Source organism: Serinus canaria, chromosome 4 (assembly GCF_022539315.1).
Source record: "Serinus canaria isolate serCan28SL12 chromosome 4, serCan2020, whole genome shotgun sequence".
Classification (NCBI taxonomy): domain Eukaryota; kingdom Metazoa; phylum Chordata; class Aves; order Passeriformes; family Fringillidae; genus Serinus; species Serinus canaria.
In genome coordinates this window covers 32,036,369-32,055,641 of record NC_066317.1, presented here as the reverse complement: position 1 = coordinate 32,055,641, position 19,273 = coordinate 32,036,369, and the positions used below count along the sequence as shown (strand labels likewise).

General features: G+C 34.8%; 1 protein-coding gene and 1 long non-coding RNA gene across 2 annotated transcripts in view; one reads left to right on the top strand and one right to left on the bottom strand.

Annotated features, from left to right (window-relative positions):
• Nucleotides 1–19,273, top strand: part of FSTL5 (follistatin like 5) — a 243,965-nt gene that overhangs the window by 53,488 nt on the left and 171,204 nt on the right. Inside the window, exon 3 of the mRNA XM_050974227.1 lies at nt 6,017–6,265. Coding sequence (XP_050830184.1) covers nt 6,017–6,265 — 249 coding nt within the window. The remainder of the gene's footprint in view (nt 1–6,016; nt 6,266–19,273) is intronic.
• Nucleotides 1–19,273, bottom strand: part of LOC127059594 (uncharacterized) — an 876,248-nt gene that overhangs the window by 710,120 nt on the left and 146,855 nt on the right. The window lies entirely within an intron of this gene.

The window sequence follows — 19,273 nt, the reverse complement described above, 5'->3', positions numbered from 1 at the left end:
AAGAGAGTTTAGAGAGGCAGGAACACATGGAAAGCCTTTGTAATTGCAGAAGGCAAGGGTCAGGCAGCTGCTGAGCCCCCTGATGGGGGCACCTGGAGTGGAGCAAGCCCGTAAAGGGGTTGCTATAAAGATGAGAGAGGAGCAGGTGAAGGCTCTGGAAGGGGGAAAAAGTTTCTGCCTAATAAGCAAAAGAGGTTTTTGTGTAGTTCTGGTTGTACTGTGACTTCTCCTCATTTTCTTATGTGGCATTTTTGTTCTTGGTCTTCAATTTCATTCAAGTAAAGGAGGTAAGATTTGATTTTTCTCTTTTCTGAGGAAACTAAATTCTGCGAATTTTGCTGAAGATGGTGTCTCAGTGCTGGCAAGAAAAACAAATTCATATGATCAAAGATGCTAACCTGACTGTTTCTGGCTGACAGATGCACTTTTATGGGAGGTTTCAATATTTCAGGTTAATAGCTAGGCAATTCAGCATTTACAGATCTCCCTGGTATTACTTGGTATTATTTTGTTCTCCTTTTTCTTACTGTAGTTTTGCAAATTATTTCCTTTAAAAGTGTGGCTCTTTCTCCTAATTTGCTCCAACTTACCTTTTAAGGGCAATAAGAAAGTCACTTTATTTGAATATAGACCTCTTATTCTCCCAGGTGTATTTAGGCTTGATTTTTAAGGTTGAAAAAATCCTGTACAGTCATAATGCCTGTGTCAATTTCTGTTAGTTGGTCCTCAGTGATAAATACTGAGTCCACCAGAAGAACTCAATCATCTTCTATGGCAGTGTAAATCCTCACAATACTTCCAGTGCCCCTACTGGGAAGGAAAGAGGAAAGGCAGATATATGTCTGAGGGCAGAAGGGGAAGGCAGCAAAGAAGGAAGGAAAGGACAGTACAAGACCCAGCCAAAAACTTATTTTCCACACAGGCAGAATAGACTTTTGTATAAAGCACAGGACCTTACTTGCCTGGTGCTGAAAGAAAACCATGCCAGAGCAAGAGGATGGTGAGCCATGGGTATGATTTTCTTTCACTCCTGCAGGTAGGAGCAGGGCTGAGGGCTGTGGGCTGCAGCTCCTCATCCTGCCCCTGCATGGCTATGGGGCTTTTTTTTGTCCTCCCACCTTTGAGCCATTAGTTCTCTTCAGTTTGCTAAGATATGCACCATTATGTGGTGGAAATTCATTACTGTAATGAATAAGAACTCTTGCTAAAATGCTACAGTTCAAAACTAGGAAAAAGTCTCGAGCTTTAATATTTATGAGCAGATCCTGACAGGTCATACTGGGGTCTTGCTCAATGTTAATGCCCTACGGGTCTTAATGGTAGGTGGTGATAAATCTTATTTGCTACCAAAACCTGAGACTACACTGAGCACTTACTAAAATAGGGATTACAGTCTTGGTTGGGCCTTTCATAGGTAGTGTATTAAGCAAAGATACAGCTGTAGAGGTGGAATTGTAATTTACAGAATGGTTTTAAGTGGAAGAGGGGAGAATGGGACTGCAGGTCTTTTGACCCCAGAAATTACCATTAGTTATTTGCACACAAATCACTGCATTGTCTTGAAAAGTAGCTACCTCTTTGTTTTTCATGACACGTGGGTGATGCAGCAAGTTAGGATAGAAGCCATGAATGTAAATTGTGTTGTTAGGGAAGTAAGAAAACAGTCTGAGTTTGTGAGAGAATGCTCAGCACACAGAAAGCCTGTGTGTGTGTGTGTGTTCCAGCCCCAGGCCAGCTGTAGAACATGGTGATTCACACTCCCATGAATTTCCAGTTTCACTGTGCAATGTTGCTCTAAACTGATTAGATTAAAGGATAAAGTATCTGTAGAATTTCTGTAAGTCTTCAGCATGCTAAAACATCAGCTTAATTCCCAGATGTAAATGAATCAAACTGTGACCTACAACTTGCTCAGCTTTGGATGCTGTTGAAGTATCCTTTAAATAGGCAACCTGTATGAGGAATCCCAACTGAAAACTTGAAACTGTATTTATTAATTTTATTTTGTTTTAAGTTAAAACTATTTTACTTTCTCTAGTGTCTAAAAATAAAAGCTTCTGCCCTTCCACTTGGTATCTGTTTAGAGTTTTAAATTTCAAGAGGATCTGAAAAATCTATGTGACTACTTTGACTGTTTTGGGTGTAATACACTTTTAATGATAGTTCTTAAAGTGAGTTTTTTTGTTTTGTTTTGTTTTGTTTTTTAACTTAAGCCTGTGATAATTTGAATGTTTCTTGACTTATTTTCAGATGGAAAAAAGTACATTTTGTTTCCTGTAGTACTTTAGATCCTCTCAAAATGTGTAAATATAATACTTTTTTTAGCTGAAAAGTCTGAGTTCATAACTCCTATGGGTATGTGCCTGTTTTTGTGTTGTGGCATTTGACTAATGTAGACTTGCTTATTATCACATAAGCAATAGCAATTGCTGTAAAAATATTTGCATTCATGGCTAGATTATTTGTCATCCCAAATTAATGGCTTTCAGTCTCTCAATATTGAATATGCTGCTTACCTTCTCAGCTGAATTACTGAATTATATCTAAATATGGCATCCTAAGTTCTTCTCAGATTGATTTGCTTTCTAAAACGTGTGCTTAGACAGAACAACAGCCTTCTGAAACACTGTTTGTGATGATGATGGTTTTCTGAATGGGTGCTGCATCCTAAGCAATTCATGCCAGGAGACTTAGCTACACTAACATTCAAGAAACCCAACCAAACAACCAAAAAAATCCCCTAAGAAACCCCAACAAACTGAAAAAACCTCATCCGTTATCAAGGTATCAAAAATATATCTCCAATAATAAAAATATATCCAGGAATCAATAGTAATAGTGTCAATTTCCTGATGGTGACTGAAAAAGCCAGCCATTCATGAATGGGCTGCATGTCACAGTCCACATTGGTTTAAAATGTGGTTTCTTTTTTGTTAATGGCAAGATTCCTGTAGCTTAGTAGCAGTTCCTATTCCAAGAATAAAATTATGGAAGTACCTTTTTTGGAAACAAAAAATAAAATGAAGGATTTGCCAGATATAGTGATTTTTGCAATTTGGCCTTGATCAGTGAAAAGCAGCAGAAACTGGTTTTACTCAAGCTGGGGTTTGGTTCTTCATTTGTTTTTTTAACTTATATCTAAACTAATTTCATGAGTTTAACTCATATCTAAACTCAGTACCTCTTTAGGTTGTTTGATTTGTTTACATTTTCATAATCGGGTGCATGTTTAGTTCAAATTTATGATTCTGAGCACTTTGTCACCTGTTTTGGAATTGCATGGGTTTAATTTATTTTTTTGCTGTGGGTGATCTGGTAATCTGGTAACCACAGTTTGGTGGAGTGCTTCAGAGTATACTTCTAACTGTTTTTTCTTAAATATGTGCTGTAAACACCACATAGCTGGTCCTTCTCAGTGCAGAACAGTGCCTGTTAAACATGCTAAAACTTATGGCTATAACATAATGCTGACTGAAGGCTTTAGATTGTATCTGGAGAAAGAATCCTGCTTCTCTTGAGGTCAGTGGGAATTTTACCACAGACTTCAGTGGAAGGAGTTGCATATGCAGTGATGTATGCAAATTTATGTATTGTTTTGGAGCAGTTAATGGTGTAAAATGAAGACATATATGAAACATTTCATAATAAATACAGTTTTTCATTAAGGCAGAAAGGTTGCTTGTTTATTGCAGTACGTAATTGGTATATGTTGACAAATACCCATATTATAAATATCAGGATGTGTAATGTAAATTATTCTCCCTTATCTGAAAGAAGGTTTTGCATTCAGGCATCAGATTCAATTATAGTGCTAAGATGAAGTCCCAAGGGAAGTATTAAATGAGTTCTATTTTCATAACATACAGCGCAGTACATTTTTGAGTCACCACACACCTCTCAATAATTCAGAGCAGTTGTCAGATGGAGTTCTAAGATCTTTATCTTCAGTTCAGAAAGCATAAATAATAATGGTTTGTGTACTTTGTCCTCAAACTGTGACAATTCCATCACTTCAAAGAAGTTCTTACATTTTGTAATGTGGATACATGACCTGTGCTGTAAAGCACTCTTGGGTATTCTGAAGTTTTACTTGAGCTTAGCTTTTGTATAAGAAAACAGGGAAATTTGGTTTACATTAATTTCTGTCAGTTGATGTCTGTGGCTCACATATAGTGGTGAATACATTGGCACGAGGAGGAATACTTTCCAAAACTTATGGGAAAAATTTAATGTTGAATTGGATTTTCCTGTTTCAAGTCATTTTGGTGCATGAGCAGGTAAACCCACCATCAGTTGGGTCTTTACATGTGTATAAAAATCACTGTGGCTTAGTTATATAAGCCATACAACACCTGAGGTGAATATGTGGCCCTCTCAACTTTGTGCTGGAATTGTTATCAAGTAATATAGTGAAAGCATGTCATTAGAGCCAAATTTCATGGTTGTGTGCTTTCTGTAGTACATTTGTCTAGAAAATTTGTGCTGTGTGAAAAAGCAAGAAATCAAAGCATGGTTGTCTAATAGACTCAAAGGCTTCAGAAGAAAAAGTGGTGAGATTTTTATATCTGCCACTGAAGTGAAGAACGTAAATTCTCAGTGGCTTGAAGAAATGTGCTTCAAGCTATTGTATTGGCATGTAAGCATTTCGCTATGGAAAATGAATCTAGAACGATCAAATTACTACCAAATTATGCATTGTGATTTGCTTCTTCATGCTGTTTTTATATGGGTTAGCCAAGGATGGATTCAGCTAGGATGTGAGGAAAGTGTTGCAAGGAATTAGAATAACAGGTGTTTGTTTGGGACATTAGGTGTACAAAGTGAGAGAATAAAATTAAGTAGCTGTGCAGGGCAGTGTCTATTCTGGCATTTGGATGCATTTTAGTATTTTTATACATATTTTATGACACAATTGCAATTATCAGAATATATTTATTTATTTATAATTGCAATTACAATTCTGCTTGCATATTCACATCATTTTCACATCATACACTTTCTCTTGCCAAGAAGCCTTAGTTAGTTCTATGGCAGTCAAAATAGAAGCTGGGCATATAATTAGGAAATATTATTGTGCACTGAACTTCCCCTTTCACCAAGAGGTTTGCCACTGACAACAGTGCTTATCTTACATGGTGGCAGCACATTTAGGATAGAAAGCAGACAGATGGCTTTGCTAGCCTAATGTAGACAATCCATTTCTTTATTTTAGGAGCAGAAGGAACTGAAAGTTGTGGCCAGCAGAAACTCCCCTGTTTCTACTGCAGGAGTCTTAAAGCTCTGTTTGCCATCCAAACCACATTTGTCATCATTGAAATACCACTTAGAGGTTCATGTGACTCCTTCTAGCCACCATTCACTTGATATATCAGTCCTGCTCTTCCATGCTCTGTTTCTTGAAATGTCATTGTAATGTCACCACTGAGGTCTTGTCATTTTTTGTTTTTAAATTCTCCATATTGATTCAGAGCCCTGATTCTGCTTTAGTTATTCTCATGGATCAGACTCAGTGTGTAAGTTTCTATTTTATCTGCCTGTCGGAGTTTGTGGAAGATGTTATTAATCACATGGTTTAGATTCAGGTAGTCCTGCAAGGAACACAGAGTTAGATTCAATCCTTGTGGGTCTCTTTTGGTTTGAGACATCCTATGGTCTAAATTCTAGAGAATACGTTATTCTATTGCATGCAACAATATAGCAATCTTAGGGTGACAAACTTCAGTATACATTAAAAAAGTAATGATTTACTGTGATTTTTTTAAATGAAGAATAACTCTTGTTGCTAGATCTTGCTCTAAATTACAGTTAGCCTATGACAATGATTAAAAGTATAAATGTCATGATAAGGAGACTAAATTTTTTAACATCAGGCTAATCTATATTTAATATTAGTCAAGGATGTAACAAAAGGCAAAGTCTCACTTCATTTGCTCAAGTCAGTCCTTTTTGTATCTTGAATGAAATTAAGCAAAATGTAGTTATTAAATAAAAACCTTCTTTTTTTCCTTTTTTAAAGGGTATTTTGGTCAGGATGGCCATTTTGGATCATGTGAGAACAAGTACTGTGGTCTGGGCAGGCACTGCGTTGTGAATGGGAAGACTGGCCAAGCCGAGTGCCTGTGCATGGAGCACTGCAAACCACATTACAAACCTGTGTGTGGGTCTGATGGAGAATTCTATGAAAACCACTGTGAAGTGCACAGAGCTGCCTGTCTGAAAAAGCAAAAGATCACCATTGTACACAATGAAGATTGTTTCTTTAAAGGTAAGCATGGCTGAACAATATCTGGAATATTGCTATCGGGTATGTGTTTTCAAGCTGTTCAATTAAATCTCTATAGCATCTGCACTGAGTGTACAGTGAATAAATGACTTGAAATATTAATACAGTAAGTATTGCACTCCAGAGATACCTTATGGATTTTTTTTTCCTTTTGTTTATACTCAGTGCTCTAGGCATTTAACCTGAATAAACCAGTTGTCTCTTAGAAACTAATCTGTGTCAGCTTGCCTTACAAATGTGGTTGCTGAACTCATTCATGTAAATGTACTTATATCCCAAAGCCTGAAGGATGTTAACCTTTGTTGCAGGAAAAACAGAATTTAGGATTTCAGAGGAGTTTTGGAAGGGTTCAGGAGCTGTGCTCATATTTGGTGTTGAATCTGATAGATCAGCAGCTTGTTCATGCCTAAATGGGTCTTTCTTGCTTTGAATTTGGATGATGAAAAGTTTATTTTTGTACTCATCAAAGCATGTAAGATTAGTTACTTTTAATCTTTTGAATGCTGAGATGCCAGCCTGAATTCTGAGAGCTACACCTTATGCTAAGCATTTTATGCTGACAATGTCAACAATTGCAACAGGTCTTTTTTTGTGTAATTTGAGCACACCTTGCAGGTTTCTGGAACTCTGCCCGTGCAGACTTTCAATATTTGTGACTACTTTGACAGATTTTGAGTTTGTTTTCACTGGTTAAAAAAACGTGGATGGCTTTGGTGGGAGAGGAATTTTTTTTAATAAGACCTTTTTTTATTAGTCTTTTTAGTGTTTCCTGAAAACATGATAAGCTCAGCAAGTTCATCAAAAGATGCTGAGGTGCAGGTATCCATAGGTTAAACTGGGGGTGTGGAAATCTTCTAACAGGAATCCATATATAAGTAATAGCAAAAGTTTAACTTTATTCAAAACTAACTGTGGATACTGTATAAAATTGATATAGCATCACAATATATAAGCCTTAAGTATGTAGCATGTGTTTTGAAGTAGTGGAAAATAAAAGTGGGATTATAGTAGTATCACATATAGTGCTTGTAGGTAATGGTTTGTGCATTAACAACAAAACATGAATGCTTCCATCTTAACAATCACAATCTCTTTAAAAAAAAAACAAAACAGCTTTGATGATGTGGCACTCTGGTAGAAGAAATGACAGTAGAAAACCTCAGAATGTTCAGATTTAGAGGGCTAATTTCAGTTCTTTATATGTCGTGTACAACAGAAATAATTTCAGAGCGTGTGTGGGAAAAAATTATAGCATTGCTACATTTTTTCATCTTAGAAAAAGAGATTTATTTATGGAAATGAGACAGTACTTCAGGTAGAAATATAATCCAAAGTTTGCCTTTAGTTTTGTTAGCTCATCTTTCTGTTTTAAATTCACCATGCTTCTTTCAACACTTGTTGTTGTGGGCAGTGAAGTTTCTGAATGATGTTCAACTTCAGACACCTAATTTAGATGGTGGATTTAAAAAGTTTAAAAGTAGGTTTTTCCTTTAGTCAATTACAGTCTTTAGCAAAGAACTGTGGTATCTGACTGACTTTGTCTGAGATGCCTTCTGAAAACTTATCAAGATACTCAAGTTCTCTGGTTTGGGCTATAACTAGATGCCTAAAAATAATGTAAATTCATTTCATTTTCCTTCTTCTTTCTCATCTTATGTTGACTTCAGTAGTGTTAAACGTATGAGATGGGAAAAGTTATTTTTCTTTAACTTATTTCCTATATTTGGGCCTTATCAATCTCAGTTTCTTTTATGTTAACTTCACCTGCTTCATTGCTGTAGTAGAGCACTGTGCTGTTAAAGCATTGTTGCCTGTTGTGACTACCTTCCAACATCTCCTATCTTTTGTAAATTTCTTCCAACATCCACAATAGCTAGATGGTAATGGAGGCAGAAGATGTCAAGCTATTTTGATATGATTTCTGTCTTTTACAAAACATTTCTAAGCTAACCACGAATAGATTGCCTTCAATAAACCTGAAGGTCCTGCCATTACAGGTCAAGAATATTAAAAAGCTAATAAGAAAAAAACCCCTTAAGAGTGCTCCTCCTGGATAGAGAAGGTGAACCCCATCACTACTGATGGTGTCAGAAGGGCACTGCCACATGTCCTCCTTATTAGTTTAGCTGCTATCCTCCAGCAGAAGTGTTCTCATTTCAAGGAGCTGCTTCTGAGACCATAAAAATTCAAAGAAGATCAGAAAACAAATATTCTGAGTGCTTTGTTTAGGCTTTCACCAAATCCTTTTGAAGAGGCTGGTCTGGACTGGGGCAGGGTTGTGAGGGGAAGGAGTGCCTGTAAGATGCTGTTGGATGATAGGACAGTCACTGTCAACAATGACTAGGTAAAGACAGCAGTTAAGTATTTTTAATTTCTGGTTCATTGCTAATCATTGATTTTCACATCAGACTACTGTGTACTTAGCTGCTGCTTCTTTTCTTTTTTCCTTTTCTTTTTTTTTTTGTATTCTATCTCTAACAAGGCCATGATTTGAGGTATTTGTGCTTCAAATCCTCATACTGGGTTCTCTGTTCTCCCCTCTCCAGGGGGAAATATTTCTTGATGCAGAAGTTTTAAGTTTTAGATTGGGTATGGAGCACAAGATGAGAGGAGCTGAGAAAGACACCTTATTTAAATGAGCAAGCCTACCAGCAAACACTAGTACTCTGTGTCTGGAGAACAAAATTTTAGAAGCTAATGTTCTATATCCCCAATTAACATTATAATAGTAGCTAGGTAGCTATAGTTATTTGAATAATACATCTTGTAACCAAATGATTTATAGTTGGTCTCAAACATCATGAGTTCTACTTAATGGTTTGAAAATTGCCCTTTTAAACACTTACGTGCTAAGTGGAATTTAAAGATTGCCTTGCTAAATGAAAGAGATCTTTGGCTTCTATGTTGAAACTCCATTAAAATCACTGAGAAATGTGTGCCTTAGCTAAGCTGTGCATAGAACACAGACTAAAAGCATGAAGGCCTTCAGAGAGAGCAATTTCTGAAACATTTGATAAATACATTTTGAGGTAGTGAAAGCTGTGTCAAAGCTGTACTCTGCTGACATGCTATTTTTTTAAACTAAAACTTCAAATTCTGGTGCATTACGTGCTTTATATTGTAGCTTATTTATTTCCAGATGCATTGGACTACTTCCTTTTCCCCTTTTTTTTCCTTTTCACTTGCTATCTTTATTTCTTCACATCAAATCAAATCACACCTTTTTCTGAAATATGGGTGGAACACATGCAAAACAGTAATTGGAGTTGAAAGTATTTCCTTGATGATTGAGACTGTTATGCAAATGTTACATTTTTCACACGGATCAAGATAATGGCCATACTAAATTAGAAATTACTTTTCCTCCACTCCTGTAATTATTCCCTCAGTTACTTATTGGCATGTCATGATGCATCAGACACTGAATGATTTTTCCTACTGGCTTGGTTAGATATTTAGATGCCAACTGTGACCCTGAAAGTTAGTCAATAAACTGTCTCAATTTCTTCTCATATAGATGCAAAATGAATTCTAAAGAGAAGCTAATTACCTATAATCCCATTTTCTATGAATTTAAATCAGAAATATTTTGTATACCTGTGGAGTCTCTATTTCCCTCATATAAAGTCCAGTGTCCTGTAACTGGATGTTAGAGAATGAAAATTCTGCAATCACTTTCAGAGGAGCTCTCAAGCCTGAATGATCTAAAAAATGTAAAATATTTAGGATTATTCTAATAGGAGATTTAAAACTTTCAATGACAAATTCATCTTGTATTTCCTATGCACCCTGAGTTTCTTGTATATTTTACATTATATTTATTTCCATACAGTGATACACTTGGTCATTATGGCAAATGGCAGTTTGCTTTGACTCTTCAGGAATGTAGCAAATGCATTGAATTTTGTAGAATATTTGTAGAATAAAGGTTACTTCATATGTAAGCTTTTTACTTATATGTAGCTTCTGTGATATCCTTATGATATTAACATTATTTTAAACTCTTTTTTTTTTTTCTTTTGGTCTCATTTTCACTTAGTGAAAATTTTAATCTAAGTTAAAAAGTTTGGGAGCTTCAGATTTCTTGCTACTATTACTAAAATATCTAGATATCTAAAGATTGCTATGACATTTCCTTTTCCCCTGAGTGTTCCTGAAAGACAAAGTAGAAACATAGATTGGAAAGCTTGCTCTCAGTACTAAGCTGTTCAGGGAAGAGGATAAGAGCTGGCTGTGAAACTGACTTTCAAATTCAAAGTAAGTATGAGGAAACTGGAAAAAGTTCAGAAAACATTAGCAGCAATGACCAAAAGTAGTAAATAGCTTAAAAAAGATGTGAAGGCATCTTACAAAATCATCAGGGCAGCCTAAAAGTGGATGTGAATACACTGCCTTTCATTCCAAGAAAAGAAATAAAACTTATAAAATAAGAAAGCAGGAACAAATTCAGAGCAAGCATTTTTGTGTTTGACACACAGCAGATCCTGTCAGTAAATGCTACATAGGATTTCAGCTGCCAACTGTAAATACTAGGGAAAAGCCTGTAGGCTTTCTTTCTTTTTAAAGAGGGCTGGGGAATTAGTTAAAGTGAGCTAAATACTAACTATTCCACAGAAAAGTTCTAGGATGTCTATCTAGCCTCTACAGTGACTTCCACAAGATTAGTTCAGAGACTGTACTTTTAAATTTTTTGTTTGTGCTTGATTTGTGCCCTAGGTGAACTTAAATTTGTTCTTAAAATATTGGCATATTAATTTAGAAGCACTGACATTTATTTAATCTTACCTGATGTTCATGTGCTTCAAAAGCAAGCATGTAAGTCTGTCATTTTACAATTTTCACTTCCAGGAATATCTCATCTTGTCTTTTATATAAATCTTAAACACATTATTTATGTTTGATCATTAGCCACCTTTCAAAAGAAATTAGGGTATGTTAATCTGAATATCAATCCAGTGTTCTCATTGCAAAAGAACTTTTTTCAAGATGCATTTGCTTTTTTACTTTGGCTATCAGTTGGCTTCTCTGTGGAAGTTCTCAAAAACATCATTATTACACTCTTGCTAAAAGCCTGGATTTCTGCATGTAACATCACCCTTAAGGTTGCTGCCAATAAAGTGTCAAGCTTCAGTTATCACTCCAGAAGTATGTTCAACACAAGCTGTATTGTGAAAAGAAATCTGAAAAAATCTTTCAGAACTTGAAGTTTCTGCTTGATCTCAAAACATTTGATAGTGCATAGGAATTATTATGATCTACATATTTTCCCTTTAGTGCAACATTTAAGAAATGAATATTTAATCCTGAGTTCATGCAGAGACAACATTAGTAATTGCACATTGACAGAGTGGTAAAAATCCCTGTTAATGGCCAGTGTGCTACTTCTTTCAGCACTTTGTTGGAAAGTGATGCTCTAACCAATAGAAAGCTGGATCTTTTTAATACCCTTTGAAACTGTACTAAATTTTAGCACTGTTCCTCTACTCTGCTTTTCCCACACAGTTCATTTTCCTGAGTTGCATTGCTCATGAGATTTGGAAAACTGCTGGTTTTTCCTCCAATATCTATGCAAGAGTTGTCTCAAATATATCTCTTCAATTCCCCAGTGTTACCTTAAATTGCTTAAACTAACTGGCAGGCAAATCCAACATATGTAATATCTTATACTAGATCTGCAGAGTGAAGCTAAATTCAAGGTATTTATGAGAACATGCATATAAGAAGCTTCATTTAAAAACTGAACATTCACCATTCCCTGCTTCAGTGCTGTTGGTGATATCGTATATCTTTGCAGCTAAAGTCTTGAACTCTACTCTCTTTCCTTCTTTGCCTTGAATTCAAACCTCTCAAACCTCTGAAATGTTGCACAGGGCAATGACAATGGGTCAACTCCTGAAACAAGTTATGAATACAGACTTGGCTTTTATTGCCTGGCTAAAGATATACTGTGAAGGCATCCTTTCCTTTCAGTGTCTGGAACACTTTCAGTCCCAATCTTTGTATATCAATGCCTGCAATTCTGGGATAAATCTCTTAATCAGCTCTAACCTATTATGTATTCTACATTCACATAGAGATGAAGAATTAGTGTTCTCTAGCTAATCTCTGTACAAACTTAATGAGGTTTAAAATTTCTTGTGAGGTCATCATTGCCATTTGATACCACGCAAAGAAACGGGTCCATGGACATCACAGATTTTCACTGGTAGAAAATTTAAAAACTTCCAGTTTTTCCAGTAATGATGTTGAATCTGTTCAAAGAAGCTGTATTAACCTGAAAGATGCATTCTCAAGTCTCTGCAAAGTCACTGAATCAGACAACCAAAATTGTAAAGCCTTCTTCCTTGGAGATACTAAAAATCTGACTGGATACGGTTCTGGGCAAACAGCTCTAGGCAGCCCTTCTTGAGCAGGGGAGCAGCACCAGATAATTTCTTATGGTTTCCTTCAACCTCAACCTTTCTGTGGATAAGTGTCTCTGAAATAAACATCCTTACTTATCCACCTTCAGCCTGATTTTGAAGAAACAGAATGTAGCTCATGATGCTAAAATTCAGCCAGCAGTTTCTGGTTTTGAGGAGGAGCTGGAGAGATCAGAGGAGGAGAAACAGAAACAGAGTTCTGGCCAAGTGTAATCAGTGGCCCTCCTTTCAAACCTGGTGACTTGGGCCTGTGGACAGGGCAGTGCCACTCACAGAGAATATTCTCTGCTCTCCTGCTTTTTCGGTACTGTCAGAAAATTGCTGATGTGTTGCTAGCAGTACAAGGATTGTACAGGTATGGTTCAAATCATGTCTCAGTTTCTGTGCTCAAATAGCCTTTATAAAAATTTTGGGAAAAGGCAAAAAAAAAAAAAAAAAAAAAAAAAAAAAAAAAAAAAAAAAAGCCACCACACACCTTTTTTTGGTGACATTCTAAAATCAATACTGGTAGTGCCGAGTATTGGGGATAGCAAATGTTTTTAAAACTGGAAGAAAACAGGTAACAGTAGTGCATAGTGTAGTGACAGAATGGCTGCTTGTACTTCAAAATAATTAATGAATTATTTTTTTCTATCAAATTGGTGGTATGGGATATTGAAACTTATTATACGATAAATCAAACTAAATTTTTTGTCATAAATTTATAGTAAATAAAGAAAGTCTTGTATTCAGGAAGACATTTAAGTGAGAAACATAATTTTTTAAGTTTAGAGTAAGTACAAAGTCTTAAACTACTGAACATTGGTTGGTCTCATGGAAACTTTAGAAAGTTTAAATTAAATAACGTCAGAATTGCCATTAGGACTTGTGGGAAATTTTTCTGATGGAACATATTGTTGGCCTTTAAAAATCATTAGCAATTGGATACATATACAAGGCATTGGCATGATATTCAAGTAATTCAAGTTGGCTAGTATATGGTATACCAGCTTAAAAAAAGCCATAGCTTCTTTTACAAAATTTGAATATTTTGAAGAAAAGTAAGCATGTAAAAAGAATATTTAATTTCAATTTCAGGTTCTAGTTCCTAATAAAGGATGGAGTAAGTAAATTAACAGTGGATAAAACCTGTAAGTTAAAAGCTTTGTCTTGTAGTTTGCCATATAGTCTCTTTTAATATAGAATGGTTGGTGTGGTTTACAGGAAACTAAACTAGAAATGTAGCATTGCCTATTCAGGCTTATTTACTTGTTTGTAGTCTGTAGCACCCTAGCGAAACCTGAGAAATGAAATTGGTTTAAAGAAACTTAATCTGCTCATTTGACAGTAGCTAGTTTAGGCAAATTGTCAATATCTCTAAATATTTTTCAACTGTATATTTTTTTTCAACCTTCTTAGAATCTAATTGTGCAGAATATAAGCAATGAAATGCAGCAGTCAGATGTTTCCAAATTACATTTCTTAGTAGCTTGCTACCTAGGTGACTTTGTTTTTCCCTTTGATTTGTCTCATCTTGTGACAAGAAAAGAAAGAAAGTTTCATGCCACCATGCTTGTGATGACACCTACCATGTTATTATTATGCTTTTAATTTTTAAAGTTATAGTATGAAAATATAGTAGAAGCAACCAGACAATAAGTAGCCATAAGCACTTTCTAAAAAAGAAGACTTGGGCAGTATATTCTTTCAGTTGTGTCACAGACAGGAAAATCAAATGAATAAAGTAGCATGATTTTGGTGAAGACTATATATATTGTATTTACTGCCAGGAATTAGTGGCTTTGATATACCTTAGTTTAAAAAAAAAAAAAAAATTATACCACTGTAACCAGAGTTTATACTGTTACTTCTGTAACAGAGAACATTGCAAGCAAAAGATAATAATTTAAAGTTTGACAGAGACCTATAATTAGTGATTCACTTACAGCACTTTTTGTCATGGAATTGTTGATTATACACTGCTCCTTTTGACATAAACTGCAATTAAATTAGATAATATTATCAGACTTTATCCTGAGATTAAAAAAAGTGTGGCTTATATTTAAATTTATATAGAATGGCCCAAAGAATCCTCCATCTGAAACTGATTTTAAAAGATCAAATTTCAGAAAATCAAAATAGTTAATTTTTGCCTCATTCTAATTTATTTTTCTTCTTTTTTGGCTCTGAACTTTTCCCTTTTGCTGTCATTGAAACCAGATCTTTGTTACTGATAATTTATAATAATTTATATGAAACTTATAAAATTTGTATTATTTGAAGTTTTTACTTTTCATGCAGAACCTAGTCTTTCTCACTGGCCTTAGCAAATGTATTTCTCCTGACATTCATGCAGAGAGTAAATAAAATTTGATGAACTAGGTTGTGAAATCTGATTAGATCCTTTAGCTATCTCTTTATCTAGAATCATAATGTGGATTTAATTTAAAATTGTTGAAAGCAAACAGCAGAAATAAAGGAAAACAGATTATAGCAAAAATAAGGTAAACTATAGCCCTAAGAAATAAGCTAAAATAAAATTATACAAAACTTCCACTCACTAAGAGCGATGTTTTATATTTTTGCATGTATTTGTATTGGCTTTGGGTGCAATTAAATCCTGAACTATATAGTGCCAGGAAAGTTTGTTTCCCTCAGGGCTGGAGCAGATGGTGGGGGTTCTTTTTTTTCCCCGCTTTCTCACCATTTAGAGACCAAGTCTGCTGAATCTCTACAAGAAAAAGTATTTATGCCAAAGAAAACTGCTGATGTTGGCCTTAAAGCAGTAGAATTCTTAGCTGTATTCCCTAGAGGGTTATTGCTAAGAATCCTGGTAAACAGGCAGTGCATTCAAGTTTTGCTATTAGCAGTGTTTTAATACAGATTTGATATCTGTCTAATAATGTTTGTTTTACAGAATACAAAAAGTGCTATTGACTAATAAAACTGCAAGTTTTCACTTAGTATTCAGCCTGTTTGTCAGGGTATTTCACTGTGCTAGAAGGAAGCTATGAATTAGCATTTCCCAGTCATGACTTCGATAATTAGAAGAATAAAAATCTAAATGCATGGAGAATAGCAGAAGTGTTGTTAATCATGAGCACTCCATACTCTTAATCCCACCTGGAAAATGAGAAAAAAGCACTCCTGGGATCTAGTAAAATGGCAAGCCTTGTATATCACTAAAAACAAAATCTGAAAGAGGGAAAAATATCCTTGCAGTGTCAAATACTAATTATGGTCAAGAAGTTTCATTAGTACTTCTAAATTTAAGACAATTGCTGAATGCATCAGTTCTTTGTTATTTTCCCATTTCTTCTCTTTTAAACAAGTCCTTGCCATTCAAACAGTACATAAAGATCTTTATTGGTCCCTTATGATCCAAACTATAGTTGTACAATCATAATTTTAGAATATGAGCTCTGTGTGCTCTTAGATTTGCTGTCACTTTATCACAATTGTAGAAGCATCTTGAAGTGTATTTGCTTAAGCAGGTGGTGAATGGCCACGCTGGGAATATATCTATCTTCTTTACTGTATGATGAAGTTTTAAAGCAGACATTTTTGCTATGGTAGTTGGAAAAACACACTTTTGTGATAAATCTTGCAGGGGAAAAAAACCCAAAACTGTTGAAAGATTAAAAAGCCCCGAATAATACTGAGTACATGAAATTGGTATAAATTAGATAGTTGAGTGAGCACAAATGACACATACAATATATGAGGGTTAATGCTTTCTTTCATTTTTACAGTATTTTATAATTCTTTTTTAAAGGAAATTAAAAATTATGTGCTTCAGATTTTCATTTACCAAAAATCCCCAAGTACAAAGGATTACTGTGGGAAAGGGAAAATCTTCTAGTTTATGTGGGAGTTTCTCTAACACTATCATTTCAGTAATCTCAGGATTTAATTCAATCCTCCCTACTGAGTTTAATGAAGATTAGGTTCATTGAAATCAGTCAATTGGTGAATATTTATTATATTGCAAGCATGAAAGATGTAAAAGGGAGCCCAAGGAAGAGAATACTGGGTTAGAAGTTGGAAATAAATAAAACAAAAAAAAAATCAACAAAAACCAAACAAAGACCACACATACACCCCTCCCCCCACTAAAATGTGAAAAAAACCTATTGAAAACACACTGTTAATACAAATAGTGTGATGTACACTTGAATGTTGTTTTGTTGTTCAGGATTTGCCTGAAACATAAATCCAGTTGATTTGGCAAGCGTCACAACTGGTGGCAGTTCCTCACTTATATTTGATGGGGTTTACCTACTCTGTATGTTATGGAAATTTACCTCACAGTTTATTTTTTTAAGATTTTTCTTTTATGACTCCTTTAAAATATTAAAAATTTTAGAGGTATTCTGAAATTCTTTTAAAAAGAATTTTATATATATTTTTAAAAGTAGAGCTACACATGCTTTGCTCATGTCCAGTACTTGTAGAGAATAAGTAGTTGAAAAAATGAGAGATCAGAAGAGACTCCTATGACATTTCATGTGCTTGTGATGGTTTGGGGTTTTCGTTTGTTTTGTTGCATTTTTGGGGTTTTTCTTGGTGTTAATACTTCTTATTTATTCATGAAGTTTTTTCATGTTTGTAGTTCACAGACAAATGAATGTAAGTCTAGGTGCAAATGTATAGCCTATTAGAGTAGTCTTGATTTTCTCTTTGCATAACCAACCTAAACAATCATATTTTACTTTGACTTCAATTAAAAAAATCTCTCACTTCACTCCAAAAAAGTGTTGAGAAAAAAAATAAATCATTGCTTCCTTTCTTTAGTTGCTTTACTGTAAACAACTACTAGTGGTGTTTTACATAGTTTTACTCTAAACAGCCATACAAACAAGTATTAGAGGTGATGGTGGCAATGAAGGCATTTTCAGCCTCATGGCATGTGGGCATGCATTGTAGTATTTCTTTTTCATATCATGAATGATGTGTGGATGGGGCCAGTCTATAGTGCCTGTTTTGCATGTTTGCTTCTTCTGGAAGATGGAAATCTGGGTATGTTAAAATCTGTTTTCTTATGTAGGCTAAAAAGGGTTCTTTTCCTGAGCAATGCTATTGTTTAGATGATCAAAGGGCTGCAGCACTAGGATGCATTGTAGATCCATTTTCAGTCTGCATGTGCTAAGTATATTTTCCTGAGTTGCATACAAATTTTTACAAAACTTTCTGGACCTTGCTTGAAGTTAAAGAAATTTTTGAAATATGAATGGTGGCGCATGATAATCTGACAACACAAAACGTTCATGCAGAGTTCACCTGATGAAGCTTTGGTAGTTGCTGTATTTAAGTACTCTTTTATAATACATAATTTAAGGACTTGAGTTTTCACTGCAGAATATTGTATAAAGTATTATTTTTTCTAAAAGCCACAGGATAAACCAAACAAGAAAGAATCTTAATTCTCTATCTCTTATAACAGTGAGTGATTGTACATAAGATTACAAGAGAAGGTGAGAGATAACTTCATTTTAGAATGGTAACCCTTTTTATTTGCTTAGACTGGTGAAAAAGAGGAGGTTCAGTTTGCAAGAAATTGAATGCAAATGTAACCGAAATTACTTGTGGAAGTAAAAACTAAAAGGAATATTCTTGGAAAATTCTTCCGTTTTTACTTAAAAAAAATATGGTAAATGCCAATTCTTCTTTTCTAAATGTAAAAGTGGTAGAAGATGGATGGACAAAGCTTTTCTTTGTGTAGATCTGAGTAAATGAAAGAGTACATAGCCAGGATGACTAATCCCCCCAAAATGTAGAATAAGGCCTAGTGGCTTCTCCGAAATGGCATCAGTTTAAACTCATTTACAGTCTTTATTTATGAGGAGGTTAAAAAAGAAAAAAAGAGAAAAGCTTGTTCACAAAAAAAGAAGGGTCTCTATAAAAGCTAAGTATGTAGAGTTGAGAGATCTATCTCTTTCATTAAACCAAAAGAGTTATTATGCAGGCGATATAGTACAGTCACAATTTGACCAATCAAGATGGAGATAAACTTTTTGATAAACTTAATGGAGATAAACTTTTTGATAAACTTATGAAAAACAATCTGTGGTGAAAAGAAAATAGGGTGAATCACTTGGATTTTCTCTTCTAAGTTTCTCTTCTTTGCTTCTTGCTTTGCTGTACACTGCTAGGTTGTTTGGTCACCTGCACTGTTGTAGTGTGTGTGATTTTTAAAAAAAGTATTATAATTTTTTATATTCCAAGTTATTTGCAACAATTTTTACTTCTTTTTAATTACTTGAAATTTCTGAAAGACTGAGAAACTGAGATACTAAAATGGAAATATGAGTAGAGTGAGTTCTTGAAAAAGAATCAAAACTGATCAACAAAACAAAACCACCAACACAAGAACACTCAACAAAGAAAAGAAGCTGTCAGGCTGGAATTCCTGTCAAAATAAATTGTAAAAAACTGATTCTACAGGCATTTCACCATTTTCCTTGGCATACAAATGTTGGCCACTCCAGTCTGTGAATTGGCTGACCATGTCTCCAGTCTCTCTTTGGACATCAGTGGTACTCAGACATGTTATAAAGATCTCTTCTGATCTGAGGTGTCAAAAAAATAG